Source organism: Heterodontus francisci, chromosome 2 (assembly GCF_036365525.1).
Source record: "Heterodontus francisci isolate sHetFra1 chromosome 2, sHetFra1.hap1, whole genome shotgun sequence".
Classification (NCBI taxonomy): domain Eukaryota; kingdom Metazoa; phylum Chordata; class Chondrichthyes; order Heterodontiformes; family Heterodontidae; genus Heterodontus; species Heterodontus francisci.
In genome coordinates this window covers 124,912,779-124,929,656 of record NC_090372.1, presented here as the reverse complement: position 1 = coordinate 124,929,656, position 16,878 = coordinate 124,912,779, and the positions used below count along the sequence as shown (strand labels likewise).

At 41.8% G+C, this 16,878-nt stretch overlaps 1 protein-coding gene across 2 annotated transcripts in view; it reads right to left on the bottom strand.

Moving 5' to 3' along the window:
• LOC137346645 (uncharacterized) overlaps nucleotides 1-16,878 on the bottom strand; it is a 102,255-nt gene that overhangs the window by 45,118 nt on the left and 40,259 nt on the right. For both annotated transcript variants that reach the window (XM_068010288.1, XM_068010278.1), the window contains exons 9-13: nucleotides 14,794-14,865; nucleotides 10,723-10,767; nucleotides 7,189-7,326; nucleotides 5,213-5,302; nucleotides 1,500-1,636 (exon numbers count right to left, since the gene is read on the bottom strand). In XM_068010288.1, the coding sequence (XP_067866389.1) occupies nucleotides 1,500-1,636; nucleotides 5,213-5,302; nucleotides 7,189-7,326; nucleotides 10,723-10,767; nucleotides 14,794-14,865 (482 nt within the window). The remainder of the gene's footprint in view (nucleotides 1-1,499; nucleotides 1,637-5,212; nucleotides 5,303-7,188; nucleotides 7,327-10,722; nucleotides 10,768-14,793; nucleotides 14,866-16,878) is intronic.

Here is a 16,878-nt window from a genome sequence, read left to right as displayed (position 1 = left end):
GGCGCCATTGTTAAAGGGCTTAAAGCCCTTAGCAAAGATTTAAATTTTTAAAGGTGTATTACAATTAATTTTTATTAAATACTTAGGAGATGGGAGGCCTTTTCCCCAACGCCCCCAGTGGTCTTTGCATTGCCCTACATTAACAGAACTTATTTTATTCCAGACCCGTACTTTCTCCCCCAACCTTCCCTTCCCACCATCCCCACAGCCAATAAAAATTGTTTTCCCCGTTCCCCTACCCCTCCTGCCCTGAAAATGTCACTCCTCCCCCTTCCCCACCAGTTTCTCGTCTCGGATGGAATTCTGAAGGCGCGCGAGTTGCATTCGACGCCCGTGAACTCTGCATGGGATGGCGCGGCCAGCAGTTAAGTTCATTTGCATCTAATTTTTGTTAATTTAAATATTTTGATATTTAGATGAAGGCCCCACCACTTGGCAGTAGGGGGGGCTGCTCTGAGGTCGCCCCATCCCCCCGCTGGTAATATTGGGGGTCGAGGCGGGCCTCTCCCCACAGAATTTTACCGCCCTCTCCAGAGCACCCCCCCACCCCCACCCCACCGTGACCCATGGCGTCAAAGGGCTGGTAAAATTCAGCCCATTAAGCAGATTGCAAGAAGATTTCTTCTGCTCAATATTGTATCAAAATCAAATCTTTTATACACACACTTACAATTTTGCTATAGAGTGTAAAATCTTTAACACTACATAATTTAAAACAACCTAGATCATGACAATAGGAAGGCACTCATTAATCCATTATCAGAGCCGAATGATTGTTAAATGGACTGTTCCAAATGCATTGCCCACGTTTCCCCCCAGTCACATTTTCTTTCCATTATTTTCTTTTTTTTGGTTAGGTACCCCTGCAGCACACATTTTCTGACTGAGAAATCAAGAAAATAAGCTAATCCCAGCAGCCTCCTCGTGCCTTTCAAACTGATTGAGGTGCACATAGAAAGCTATTTTGTACCCACAGTGTCTCCCCAAGGTGGAAAAGCAGAGATGCATGGAAAAATTGCAAGCACTATATTCTATCAGCAACACAAGAATGAGGGTGAAGCAAGAACTATAGAACAAAAATATGTACAGTAACCAAGTGGAAATTATTAATGCTTAATATGCATTTCAAGCGATGCAGAGTCAACATCTGAATGTTTTAGCAAATATGCATCTATCCGGTTCTAACGTTTGCTGCAACTTAAAAAAAAAAAATTACTACTTTACTTGTCAAATATATTAATGATGCAAGTAAATAAGTAATAGTCAAGCACCATTTCGGGAAGGTGATCATATCCAATGTATCTTTGGAGATTCCTGCCAGAGTATGCCAACATTTCTTATAAGTCCAGGTCAGTGATGTTGCAAACCATCATCTCCATGGGGAAATATGATATTTGCAATTTGTTTGTTCAGTTCATGCTAAGATAATATTCCTAAGCACACCCGACAGTACAAATGTCAAATACATTAATAGTGCATTTACCACAGTGTGTACTTACTACATAATTCATTTTGTGTTTAAGTCCAAAGATATGTGCCAGAATACACTGAAGAGGCAATTCACAAGTGCACAGTTCACAGTAATATAATGGTTCAGTTTTTCCCTTATAATGGTATTCAGTCACAAAATCCAATCCTGCAAATAGAAACAAACATTGTCAATCCATAATAATTAAAAGCCAAGAGCTTGGGATATTAACTCAATTCCTAAGAAATTTGGGCTTACAGCACTACAGTGCCCGCAATCTGGGGATTTTGCTCACAGGCAATAAAAAACTTACACGAAGAAACTTGGAAAAAAACAAATCAACAAACACTTCCATTGCACTCTGCACTTCACACAAGTTGAATATTTTTAGTTTCTACATACTCTCCATTTCGAATGGACAAGGTAGTGGGCAAATTACCTGATGTCAACACAAGATTAGTGAGTTCACTCCCATTGTAAGATATTACTTTTGTTTTTGAGGCCTATTTCTTTGTTCAATCAGCCAGCACACTCAAGGGGATTAATGGACTAGAAAACAACCCTTTTTGCACATGCATTTATGTTCCCACCTGAAACAGGTGGGGCATGTTTTATTATAATATTCAAAGGACATATCAGGGACATCATAGCAATTGACACACCTATTTTCAGCCTTTGCAATGGGACCATACCACTTAGAAATCACCCATATGTGGTTGGCAGAGTTACTGGGTGCTGAGCTGCATACAAAACTAAGTTTAAATAGTCTGGTAAAAAAGATTCTTTAAATATTTTGGAGGCTTTTTAAAAAAATTCTTTTTTTTTCCTCTTCAGGAACTCTTTCAAATGATACAATTTGTTCTTGCTTTTGGTACCATTACTAGTATAAGTGGGGTTCTTGTGTTTAGAGGAGATAGGTCAACAATCTCATTTTGCTGGATTGATGCAGAAACTCCAAGTCCCAAGGTAAATTTTGACAGCAGGCTCAATAGGTATAATTGTAATGGCCTAACTGCTATGTAGGAAGATTTTCCAGAATCACTCAAATTATAGCAGGTTATGTTTGATGTGCTACTGTATAACATCTTTCATACAGTACCAGGATAACCAGCCAGCAAAGCTGGACTGGCTGCACCCCACCCCCCCCACCAGGATGTCACTAACTACATTTGCAGACATCGTTATACCAATCTGGTAACCTCTGGGACCTGTCTTCACAGGGCCTGGATCACCAGAGCACCGATGCAGAGCTGATCAACCAGTTATAAATAGCGCTAATCAATGGCACCATGCCTACAATCATCTCTTCCTAGCCATGCTGTAATGTGAACTTACAAGGTATTGCTGTGGGGTGCGAAAATGGGGAATCCTCAACTAAATCATACAGGAACACCTCCCATTCAGCAAACAAACAGGGGCTGGGTGCTGGACCACTTTATCACTTGCCTCCAGACTCAAATCCGAGCTTTGAGTTTACTTTCCCTTCATTTTTGCCTGTCACTTCAGCCTTAGCAAAGGCTAATAATAAATTGAGATGCCAGTTTAACATTGCTAAAGGCTTATAGAATGGTTGTCACCTTATTGCAACACTACACATTCCTTTAAATTTAATTTCTAAGCAACTCTCCATTCTCATTAGTGTGCTTCCTGCACCTGCCCAAATTTGCATCTGGGTCTCTGAATAATGTAACCAGAAATTTAGATAATATATGAATCATAGAATAATACAGCATAGCAGGTGGCCACTCGGCCCACCGAGTCTGTGCTGACTCTTTCGAGGAGTAATCCAGTTAGTCCCACTTCCCTGCAAATTTTTCCCCTTCCAGTTTTCATCTAATTTCCTTTTGAAAGCCATTACTGAATTGGTTTTCACCAGCCTATTAGGAAGTATGTCCAAATGCTAACCACTTGTTGCATAAAAAAGTTTTCCCGCTCGTTGCCTCTGGTCCGTTTGCTAATCACCGTAAATCTGTGCCCCATGATTGTCGAACCTTCAGTCTTTGGAAACAGTTTCTCTTTACTTACTTGACCTAAACCCTTCATGATTTTAAACATAAGTAGGAGGAGCTGGCCATTCAGCCCTTCGGGCCTTCTGCCATTCAAGAAGATCACGGCTGATCTGCGACCTCAACTATACATTCCTGCACGATCCCCGTATCCTTTTGATTCCCTCAGTATTCAAAAAAATCTGTCGATCTCAGTCATGAATATACTCAACAACTGAATAATCGCAGACCTTTGGGTACAGAATTCCAATGGTTCACAAATCTTTGAGTGAAGAAATTTCATTTATTCCAGTTCTAAATTGCTGCCCCTTACGGAGTGTGTGACCGCTAGCTCTAGACTCCCAGGCATGGGAAATGTCCTCCCAGCATCTACCCTGTCAGGCGCCTCCATAAGAATTTTATACGTCTCAATGAGATCACCTCTCATACCTCTAAACTCTAGGGAATATAGGCCAAGTCTACACAGTTTCTCCTCATAGGACAATCCCCTCATTCCAGGAATCAGTCTAGTGAACCTTCGTTGCCCTGCCTCGAAGGCCAATATATCTTTCATTAGGCAAGGAGACTAAGAGTACACTGTACTCCAGGTGTAGTCTCACCAAGGCCCTATATAATTGTAGTAAGGCTTCTTTACTCTTATACTCCAATCCCTTTGTAATAAAGGCCAACATATCATTTTCTTTAATTGTTTGCTGTACCTGCATGTGTGCGTACAAGGACGCCCAAGTCCCTCCGAATGTCAAAATTTCCCAGTCTGACCATTTAAAAAAATTTCTGCTTTTCTATTTTTCCTACTAAAGTGGGTAACTTCATATTTCTCCAGATTATATTCCATCTACCACATTCTGGTTCACTCACAAACTATTTTCCTTTGCAGCCTGTTTGCCTCCTCCTCACAGCTTGCTTTCCTGCCTTAACTTTGTACAATCAGCAAAGCTGGATACATTACACTCAGTCCCCTCAAAGAAAGACTTGGATTTATAGAACGCCTCCAATGACCACGAGACACAGCAAAGTGCTTTACAGTCAATGAAGTACTTTTAAAGTGTAATCACTGTTGCAATTTAAAGAGCATAACAACCAATTTGCGCACAGCAAACTCTCACAAACAGCAATATGATAACGACCAGATAATTTGTTGTTTGTGATGTTGACTGAGGGATAAATATTGGCCAGAAGACCAGGGATATCTTCTCCCCACCTCTTATTTGAAATAGTGCCATGGGTTCTTTTACATTCCCTCATCCAAAAGACTGCACCTCTGACAGTACAGCACTTCCTCAATACTATACTGGAGTGTCTGCCTTGATTTTTGTGCTCAAGTGCTGAACATGAACCCATGACTCTGGGTTCTGACTCAGAGGTGACAGTGCTATCAACTGAGCCACAGCTGACATCTATATCATTAATATAGACTGTACACAGCGGAGGCCCAGGCACTGATCCTTGCTGACCTAACAAACACCTCTATCAAATCTTATCTTCCCCTGCTTGACGGAGAACAAGCAAAAGAAAAAGTTCTATTTGCAAATTACCATCCTGACTAGATCAATGCCAATTAACCACTTAGAACTGATTTACACCAGCATAAGTGTGATGGCTCAATACTGTTCGACAGTGATTACTAATTTTGTAGCTTTTTGGAGCAAATTTATTCTTAAAACTACACACACCAACAAATCAAAGGAAATGTATAATAAAGTAAAAATTTGCATAGAGAATATGGAAAAATAGATACCTATTATAGTCTCCTCAAACTCAGTTCTTTTGATGTGATCTTCCAGAATTTTTGATCCTATAGGACTCAACAGGTCATTAACTGCTGCAGCTGTGAAACAGAATCCAAAATTAGCTACAACAGAATGAGTGCTAATAACTGAGATTGTTGTTAACCTCTTTCCCCCACACCAATTTTCTCCATTCCTCTCTTGGAGGTACTGACTGATGCCAAGCACAGGTCATGTTAAGTACTCGCAGCACACTGGTACTACGCCCACAGCTAAGCCTAGACAGTTATTCGCAGTTTGTTAATGAGTACATGAGTCACCACTCAACCCATCCTAAATTGATAATCACTTTTCAGTATGAGTCACAGGATAGTCATCAGCTGCAGAGAGCATGGCCCATATTCCCAAACAGGGGGACACGGAGGTCAACAGCACCATCCTACTGCTGCCAGAACAGAAATCAGCTATTTATGCACAGATCAGGTATCAAGCCTCAGACCTTCCTAGTGTGGAATCTTACTTATGTATTGAACCAATTGAGAGATATTTATGTAATGCAGCAAGGATTTTACAAAATGATTCAATGATAATTATTATAATTGTGAAATTCTCATAATTCTTGCTATTTTACAGGAAATGTTTCGATAGTGTGAAACATATATGTTGCAGATTCATACAGTTGCTCTTCAGACTCATCTAGCACCTCAACATAATAAAATGTACCCAAGGCACTTCACAGGAGCATTATGAAGCAAAATTTGACACCCAGCCACATAAGGAGATATTAGGCAAGTGACCAAATGCTTGGTCAAAGGGGTAGGTTTTAAGGATCATCTTCAAGGCAGAAAGAGAGGTAGAGAGATGGAGAAGTTTAGGGATGGAATTCCAGAGCTAAAGGCCAAGGCAGCTGAAGTCACAGCCACCAATAGTGGAACAATTAAAATTGGGGAAGCTCAAGAGATCAGAATTAGAGCAGTGCAGACATCTTATGATCACCTGGTTCATGGTTTGTATTAATATTTTAGAGGTCGCTTTTAGTTTTGGGGAATTAAATGTGTAGTTGTAGGAATTTCAAAAGGTTGCAGACACCCAAAATTTAAAATTCAAAAATCTCTCAAACGCTTACACAGAATTAGAGGTGACAGCCATAAAACCGGTGAGCTCATTTAGTTGGGCAGTTGGAACTAGAAAGTTTAGAAGAAATTGCTCTGCCATTGTTAGTAATATCAATTATTCGCATGGCTATCAGAAATTAAAGAGATGTTTTGGGAGTTGGAAGTAATTAGCTTAAATTGCCATCCGGAACATCCTACATGTACCACATTGCTATGGATATAAACAATGCAGTGGGTGCCTGTTAGTGTTTTGATCTATGCGCTTGCTGACAGAGAAGGCAGTTGGCTTTTGGAAAGCTGTTGGCTTCAGACAGGCTGTTGGTCACAGATAAAACAGTTGGCTTTGGGAGCAGCTGGGCAGAGGAGCAAAGAGGCGATTGAGAACCAGGCATATTTCTGTTTTGAATAAGGCTCATGGTCAAGTTGGGAAGTCCAGATTTGGCAGGGGGGTGCGGTAGCATGTTGGAAGCAAACTGGAGGATTTGCCTAGCCAAAGCTAGAGGGAAAATCCCCAGGAAATCTCAAACCTTGGAAGACAGCTGAGAGATTAAGGAAAATTGAAGTGAATTCCTAAGAGCTGTGGTACACTTTGGATTGGTCCCAGGAGAAATTAACAAGAGAAAATAATCATCTATATAGATAAAAACATCCTTCCTGATCTCTTTCCACTACTTGACAACTAATATATGCAAGGATAAATCAAAAACCAGTATATAAATGCAGGTACAAAGCAGATAGCAGAGACTTTAGATTCCATGCCACCGCCTTAGCAGTGGCCAATAACAGTACTGCCCACCTCAGAGCCTCTAAACTCTACTACTCCCTCCAAGTCTTCAGTCCTTTGCTCCCATCTTAATTTTCTCTCTTCTCACCTCCATGTGTTGCAGTGGCTCCCTGACGTGCCAATACCGGTCGGGGTTGTGGCTTTGGGTCCACTGGGAGGTTGATAGGAAGACCATCTGGGTAGAGGTACATCCCCGTCCAGTTCTCGTCTTTCTTTTTGTCCTGGGCTTTAAGGCAAGTGATACAAAGGAGTACATACGACAGGCACTGATTAAGAGAATGAAACATACAAATGCAAAAGACAGGAGAAGTTTACAGAATTTTGGAAAGACTGAAAAAGAAAGATTTAGAAACAGTCAAGACTTACAAAGAGAAAGTATGCAAGATGGACAGCATGAGAAAAAAAGGACAGTGGAAGACAATTAGAAAAACAGAGCAAGATAGCAATATGAAGTTGGAAACAAGCAGCAACAGTTATAAGAGAAAAACAACTTTATTTGTACGTCAGCAACGCAGAGGTACATCAACTGTAGAAAGAAAACTGCATAGTAGAAAGGTAACAATACTGTTTAACACTGCAATATAGACAACCTGTACATAATGTAGCAATGTAATCCACATGTGAACTAATTTGTACAGGGGAACAAGCAGTTTGGACAATGGCCTTTCACCTGGATTAAGATCCTGCCCCAGACCATACACACCAAACTAGAAAAGCAAAGAAAAAAACATCTGACAACTCAGGACTGGCCTTGACATGCAAAAACAAGTAGTCACATGGGCTTTGTCCTTGAGCAATAGGTACACAATATTGCAATGAAAGCCTGAAGGGGAAACTCAAATGCTGAAATCACAAAATTGGTTGCTCATTTCTGAATTTTTACATTAAAAAAAGGATACATTCCAATAAATTTTACATATTTCTTTTCTTTTCCATTCATAGATTTTTAATGTTAAATGTAATTCAACCTCCCTTTCCTCTCCAAAGTCCTTGAATGTGTTGTCGTTTTACATGTCTGTGCCCTTCTTTCTCGCAATTCCATATTTCAATCCCTCCAAAGAGGTTTCTGCCTGGCGACAGTTCGGAAATACCTCACAAATGGTATTCTTTGTGACTGTGATAACAATCAAAATCCATCTAAGCTTCACACCATCATCCTCCAATACCTCTGTCATCCAGCTGGGTAAAACTTGTTGGTTGATTCCATTCTTACCCAACTGTAGCCAGAGAATCACCTACAATGGTTTCTCTTCCTACTTTTGCACTATTACCTCTGGAGTTTTCCAAGGATGTATCCTTGACCACCTTCCATTTTTCACCTACATGTCACCCCTCAGCATTATCATTCAAAAACACATCAGGTTCCATGTACATGCCCATGACACTGAACTCTATTTCACCACCATGGCCTTGGACCTACTCCACTGTCAGATGTCACACTGCTTGTCTAATACCCAATACTGGATGAGCAGAAATTTCCTCTAACTAAATATTGGGAAGACGGAAGCTATTTTCTTTGGTCCTTGCCACAAACTCCGTCCCATGTCAGTTTCCATCCCTGGCAACTGTCCTAGCTGACCATAACCGTTTGATTTCGAGATGAGTTTCCAACCACGTAATTGCACCAAGACTGCCTACTTCCACCTCCATAACATGGCTTAACTCTGACCCTGTGTCAGCTCGTCTGCTGCTGAATCCCTCACCCATGCAGGTTACCTGTAGACCTGACTATTCCAATGCTCTCCTGGTCGGCCTTCCATCTTCCACCCGTGCTCATCCAAAACTCTGGGTCCATATCTTGACTCACTCCAAACCTAATTCAGCCCTATGAAAACTAACTGTCACTGGTTCCTCATCTGACAGTGCCTCAGTTTTAAAATCCTCATTCCTTGCTTTCAAATCCCACCATGGCCTCACCCCTTATCTATGCAGTCTCCTCCAATTCTACAAGCCTTCAAGATCTCTGCACTCTTCCAATTCTGGCCTCTTGTATATCTGATTTTAAATCACTTTGCCATTGGCAGCTGTGCTTTCAGCTGCTTTGGCCCTAAGCTCTGGAATTTTCTTCCTAAACATCACTCTCTCTCTTTCCTCTTTTAAAAGGTGCTTAAAACCCATCTCTCTGATCAAACTTTTGGTCACCTGTCCTGATTTCTCCTCCTGTAACTCAGTGTCAAAAAAGTCAAATGTTTTTATTGATATGACCCTGTTAAATGCCTTGGGACCTATTACAACATTAAACGTGCTATTATAAATAAAAGTTGTTTCAAATGAAAGTGCTATTTGAATATCAACAGGCTGTCACTTGCTTCAAAACTAGATCAAGTTACTCTCCCACAGTAGACCCCCATCACTCCAGTTCACAAAAGTGCACCACCTCTCCTATGATTACTTCAGAGACACTGCACCCCATCCAACTCTCCACCCTTTCACTTAGACAGTTCCAGTTCATACTGGCACTTTTCCCTTTCCCTAGACTGCCTTCAACCCAGTTAAGCTTCCATTCCCACTTTATAAGCTAATACTTATCTTGGTATCCCTTCCCATCCTCAAGTCCTTTAACAGCACTTGCAGGTTGATAGGTAAATTGGCCATTAGCAATTGCCCCTAGTATAGGTAGGTGGTAGGGAAATATAGGGACAGGTGGGGATGTGGTAGGAATATGGAATTAGTGTAGGATTAGTATAAATGGGTGGTTGATGGTCGGCACAGACTCGGTGGGCTGAAGGGCCTGTTTCAGTGCTATATCTCTAAAACTAAAAAACCCCACCACACACCATTGTTTATATCAGCAATGCCCTTCTTCCACCACAGAATAAATAAGTGCTTCCTTGCTCAAAGCACTGCTCCTAGCTTCTGCCTCCTTTCATCTCCTCCTCACCACCATTCAGATCCTCCTCCCTGCACTGCCATCCATTTATTTTCCCCTTCTTTCCCAGTTTCCCTTCTCACTCCTCCAGTTATCCATTTATCCCTTTCACTGGTATCTACAATCCTCCCCGATATCCACTGTGCTTCTTCCCTCTGACTATCTTCCCCCTCGCCTTGCCAATCATATCACTCTCTTCTTGCCAACCATTTCCTCATCCCATGCATTCTGCCTTCCTTCCTCTGCAATGAGTTTTGCTTCCCTCTCCCCTTGTGCATTGCGTCTCCTCCCCTCTCCTCACCTTGCATTTGCCACCTCCCTTGCATTTACCACCTCCCTTTGTGAATAATTTCCTCATCCCTCCCTTTGCCATGCATTCTTCACCCCCACCCCAACACAAGCCATTACCCCTTCTTCCTCCCCAAATATTTTTAGCTGATAACTTACACACTTGAATTACCCTGATCCTTCTGTGTGTTCTCAATGCTAATGCTAGGATTGCCAACTATGCATACTGTATGCAGGAATTCCCATTTTGACGAGCTCTGCCTATACAGCAGGAAATGCTGTAGAGGTATATAGATTTCAGATTTCCAGCATTTTTAGGTTTCTTTCCTATTATTTTGTCAACTCAACAGAAGTAAAGGATACATGAAAAATGCTATTTAAATTGAGCTCCGAAAATGAATATGAAAAATAAATCAGTAGCAACCATTTGGAATGATACATAATCCTTCATGTCGATAATTGTACCTGGGGTAGGCTTGGGCTGTTCTTTAGGCTTAGCCTTCTCAGAACCTGAAACATAAAACAGCAGGACAATTGTGAAAATACTTTATTGCCAATTTTGAACAAAAATGTTGAAACTAGGCACTGATAATTCAACTAGCTTCTATTTTAGTTAATACACACATGAACAGCCAGGGTTTCCACCCTATCCTGTGACCCTGCTGGAAAATAAGTGTACCTGGTGGAGGAGACAGGGCTTGGCTCCGTTGCCCCCACAATGAATTAGCATGCCAACATTCATCGTACATGCTCACACACAAAGAATGGCTACTTGAATGAGGTATATGAGGATATCTAATGTCATTTGAACTATGCCACAATAGAGGCAAAGACTTCAGGAAAAGAGCAGAAAATTGTCAAAACAAATTATACGAATGCTGATAATCATGGGGCATTCATTCAAAAATGTAGTCAGAACATCAACACAAGAGCCAGTCATATATGGGGAACCACAAAATACTGAAATTATCACAGATATTACTAGAGAACTGGAAAAACATTAACCGTATATCCTGACCAAAATCCCTTAGTGTGGTGACAGCAGATTCGAGACGACAATGTGCATCTATATCTCTAGTAGAGATTGCTTTAATTCAGTCATCAGTGATAAACATAGAAAAATAGAAGACGACCATTCGGACCTTTGAGCCTGCACCGCCATTCAATACGATCATGGCTGATCATCCAAACTCAGTACCCTGTTCCCACTTTCTCCCCGTATCCCTTTAGCCCCAAGAACTATATCTAACTCTTTCTTGAATATATTTAATGATTTGGCCTCAACTGCTTTCTGTGGGAGAGAATTCCACAGGTTCACCACTCTCTGGGTGAAGAAATCCCTCCTCATCTCAGTCCTAAATGGCTTACCCCTTATTCTTAGATTGTGACCCCTGGTCCTGGACTCCCCCATCAGGAACATCCTTCCTGCATCTAGTCTGTCCAGTCCTGTTAGAATTTTGTAGGTTTCTATGAGATCCCCTCTCATTCTTCTAAACTCTAGCGAATACAAGACTAATCGACCCGATCTCTCTTCATTCGTCAGTCTTGCCAACCCAGGAATCAGTCTGGTGAACCTTCGCTGCACTCCCTCCACAGCAAGAACATCCTTCCTCAGATAGGGAGACCAAAACTGCACACAATACTCCAGATGTGGTCTCACCAATGCCTCGTATAATTGCAGCAAGACGTCCTCGCTCCTGTACTCGAATCCTCTCGCTATGAAGGCCAACATATCATTTGCCTTCTCAACTGCCTGCTGCACCTGCATGCTTACTTTCAGCGACTGGTGCACAAGGACACCCAGGTCTCGCTGCACCTCCCCCTTTCCCAATCTATCACCGTTCAGATAATAATGTGCCTTTCTGTTTTTGCCACCTAAGTGGATAACCTCACATTTATCCACATTATACTGTATCTGCCATGTATTTGCCCACTCACTCATGTCCAAATCACACTGGAGCTTTTCTGCATCCTCCTCACAGCTCTCATTCGCACCCAGCTTTGTGTTGTCTGCAAACATGGATATATTACATTTAATTCCCTCATCTAGATCATTAATGTATATTGTGAATAGCTGATCCCTGCAGTACCCCACTAGTCACTGTCTGCCACTCGGAAAAAGACCCCGTTTATTCCTACTCTTTGTTTCCTGTCTGCCAACCAGTTCTCTATCCATGTCGGTACCTTACCCCCAATCCCATGTGCTTTAATTTTGCACACTAATCTCTTATGTGGGACCTTAGCGAAAGCCTTCTGAAAGTCCAAGTACACCACAACCACTGGTTCTCCCTTATCTATTCTACTAGTTACATCCTCAAAAAATTCCAGTAGATTTGTCAAGCACGATTTCCCTTTTGTAAATCCATGTTGACTTTGTCCGATCCGGTCATTGTTTTCCAAGTGCTCTGTTATTACATCTTTTATAATGGACTCTAGCATTTTCCCCACTACTGATGTCAGGCTAACCGGTCTATAATTCAGTTTTCTCTCTACCTCCTTTTTTTTTATAAAAGGAGTGGGGTTACATTAGTTACCCTCCAACCCCCTGGAACTGTTCCAGAGTCTATAGAATTTTGAAAAAGGAGTTTTAGACAGTCAGAATCTTGCCCCAAGCTTAATGTGATACAAATACTGCAAGTACTGTTCATAACATATCACTAGTTATTTACTTAATTACTAGTTCAACCTCAGCTGGAGTACTGCGTCCAGTTCTGGGTGCCACACATTAGGAAATATGTCAAAGCATTGGAAAGTGCAAAAAAGATTCGAGAGAAAGAATGGTTCCAGGGATTAGGCACTTTGGTTACGAAGATAAATTGGAAAAGTTGGGACAGTTTTCCTTGGAGAAGGCCAAGAGGTGATTTGATATATTCAAAATCATGAGGGGTCTAGACAGTAGATAGTTCTCCCTCACGAAAGGATCAAAAACGAGAAGGCACAGATTTAAAGTAATTGGCAAAAGAAGCAAAAGCAACGTGAGGAAAAACTTTTTCATGTAGTGAGTGGTTAAGGACTGGAATGCACTGCCTGAGCGTGTGGTGCAGGCAGGTTCAATCAAGGCATTTAAAAAGGGGAATTAGACAGTTTTCTGAAAAGGAAGAACATGCAGGGTTATGGGGAGAAGATGGGGAAATTGCACTCGGTGACTGTTCATTTGGAGAGCCAGTGCAGTCACAATGGGTCAAATGGCCTCCTTCTGTGCTGTAACAATTCAATGATTCTGTAATTTGATATAAATACTGCAAGTACTGTCAGTTGCCTGCAAAGCTTGATGGAGTAACCAATTTACTTCTGAACAGACTATCTAATTTGATCAGTTATGTGAACAGCCAGTTGATTTTATTCTTCAAATCCTGGAGAATCTAGAAACTGCTTTCTGGGATACGTTCAAGGATATTTAAAGAGCTGTGGCTGCTTGAATACCAATCAATTTGGAACTTTCAAGATATAGTTCCAACTAGCATGATGCTGCAGTGGTAAGAAATACAAGCAGCATTGCTTACTAAAAATAAAAAACTTACAAAAGAATAACTTCTCAAACAGTTTCCATTACAATTAGAAAAATAGGTCATCCAAAAAGAACAAGGATAAAATCATCATTGATGACAACAAAGATGTCATCTACAATACAGGAAGAGACTTGCCCAAGAACAACTGATGAAATTAAAATGAACGCATGACGAAGTATTTTTCACTGGAGATTTTATAAAATACTTAAATAAAATATGCCCGAGTTATATAGTGGCTTCTTGCATTTATCCAACTGTTATAACATACAAGAATATCTTAGAAGCACTTCAGAGCCTTAAGACAGAGGTGATCAAAAGTTAGGTGAAAAGCTGAGTGTTGAAAAGACTTAAAAGCAAGGAGGGAGGTAGAGAAGGGAAGGAGGCCAGAGTGCAAGGATCATGTGATTCGGGACTTTATCACAAAAAGAGTGGAGGGAGAGATGGGTTGCATAGAAGGCCAATGCCAGAGGACTGAAAGGGACTAACAGCTGGCAACAGTTGCAGAGGTTGGGTGGGGCGAGCTGAGTAGGAGGGTGCTAAATTCAGATTGTTGGGAGAACAGGGAGCTAGTATGGCTAATGATGCCAGGAATGATGGGTAAGTGGGGACTAGTTTGAGACAATGTGGACAGGAGTTGAGAGGATACAGGTTGGGAAGCTGACAAGAAAAACATTAGATGGTTTCAGTAGCAGTGAGGATAAGATAGGGGCTAAGGTGAAGTAAGCAGACTTGGTGAGGGATAAGATACTTATTTTGAAGTTCAGCCTTTGGGTAACACGGATACCAGAGGACAAACCCTTGTTCAGCAGTGAGTAACAAAGGAAAGGGATGGAGCCAGTGGTAGTAAGGGCACAGTTTTTTTTTAATTAGGGGATGAAAATTCTCCCTTCGTTTTCCCTATGTTCAACATGCACAACTTGACAGCACAAAGACAATTCTGAAAATAAGGAAAGTGGAGGAGATTTACAGCTGGGCATTGTCAACATACATACATAAAATAAAGACAATAAATGTAACATAAGTTCACCTTTGATAGGGTCAATAGCTGTACTTGGCGCAGCTTCAGACTTCTGCAATTTACGTTCTGGCTCCGCAGCAGCTGAAAAACAGAACCAGAGGACTTTAGTGATAGTGCTTTAACTAGGAAGGTAGTTGGCTAGACAGAACCAAGCTTCCTTTTCTGTATTTTGAAATGGATAGGATTTGCCAGACTGGATTTTTCTTCTTCATTCTCATTCTTAGTCTGAAATATCCATGAACGGTGTGATCTTCTCCAGCTTCAAATTGCACAGCATCATCCAAGATGCCCCATTACTGTAAGTCTAGCTTCAGATGAAAATGAACAGTAGAAGGATTAGAGGGGAGTTGGAGAAACTTTTCCACCTGGAGTGGTGGGTGTCAGGAACTCACTGCATGAAAGGGTATAGAGACAGAAACCCTCACAGTATTTAAAAAAATTCTTGGACATGCACTTGACATGCCATAATGTACAAGGCTATGGACCAAGGGCGAGAAAGTGGATTAGGTTAGATAACTCTTTTTTTGTCAGCACAGACATGAGGGGCTGAATGGCCTCTTCTGTATTGTAAATTTCATTGATTCATATCCGAATAAATAGGGATACATAGGAATATCGTCCATATTGCACACAATTGACATTATCTGCACATATAAAGACTTCAGATTAGGAACATAGGAACAGGAATAGGCCATTTAGCCTCTTGAGCATGTTAAGCCATTCAGTAAGATCATAGCTGATCTGCAATCTAACCCTTTAAACCCAGATTGCTTGTACAAGTACAAGTTTAACAGCATTGACAAAGGGCAGGGCTCGAACATCACTACCTTCCATTTCCCACAGAATTAAAAACACTTTTCTCTTCAAATAGACCAGCTTGAAATATTTAGTTCTGGATTTTACAGCCCCCCAGACGTCGGGGTTCGGAAAATGCCTCCTTGAGCCCTACCATGTGCCTCAGCACCGGGAAGGCCCAGCCCTATATTGCTGGCGGCAGCGAGGCCTCGTGGCAACCCCCCCACCCCCGCGCCACTTGGCAACGGGAAGCAAAATTTACATATTTTAAAAATACAAATTAATGAATTAATGACTTAACTGCTGTTGCTGTCCGTCCCGCGCCTTCGGATCTCCATTTGGAGATCCGATGCGGGACACTGCTGGGAAGGGGGAGCAGTTAAGTATTTCAGTGCGGGAGGGGGTGGGTGGGAGTCTGGTATGGGGGTGGTGGGAAGGGGTTGAAGTTAAAAGTTTATGAACTTGGGGGTGGGGGGGGGGGGGTGCGGAAAGGAGGTCAGATATTTTTGGGCATGGGGAAGAGAGCAAGAAATGTACTGTATGGTTAATGCGGGGTGGGAGAGGGGCGCGGAACATTTATTTAATTTTAATTAATTCAAATGCCTCTATCTTTAAATTTTTAATTGTAACGCAAGGCTCACAGCCCTTTAAAAATGGCACCTGACGCCGTTGCCAGACCGCTTCGGCCGTTTAAATGAGCCGTCTCGCAGCGGTTCTGTGACGAGCAGTCCGCACCCGCCATTGTTGAAGCTCACCACTTATAAAATCCAGCCTTTAGTGTGGAGTTCACCCCAGACCTACAGTTAGTGTGGAGCAACAAGGGAGGATCCATCCGTGTCCAAAAAGGAGTGGCAATGAGAGAGAATTGCCAGTCACTGCAAATACTAAAGGAGGTGCGGTCCAGCATAAACGAGAGAATTCCACAGTTACGTCACAGCGAGTACAGAGGAGCAACTCTGAGGGTGAATAAGTCAGGTGAGTAAACTGTAATAATTTCTTGAACAAAACCAGTCTTCAATTGGACAGTCCGGAGGTAAGGGAGCGTGGACCCGAGAACGTTTAGTGGTGGAACAGCAGAAGAGGTAAAAACAGCAAACCCCTAATATCAGGCCTCAATCAGGGGGCCCAGAGGTAAGGGAGCACGAGGTATTTGGTGCATAGCTGGTGAGTGTTTTTTTTTGTCCAGATCGGGAACTCGTCTTAAGTTTATTTCTGATAGGAACATAGGAGCAGGAGTAGGCCATTCAGCCTGTCGAGTCTGCTTCGCCAGTCAAACAGATCATGGCTGATCATCTACCT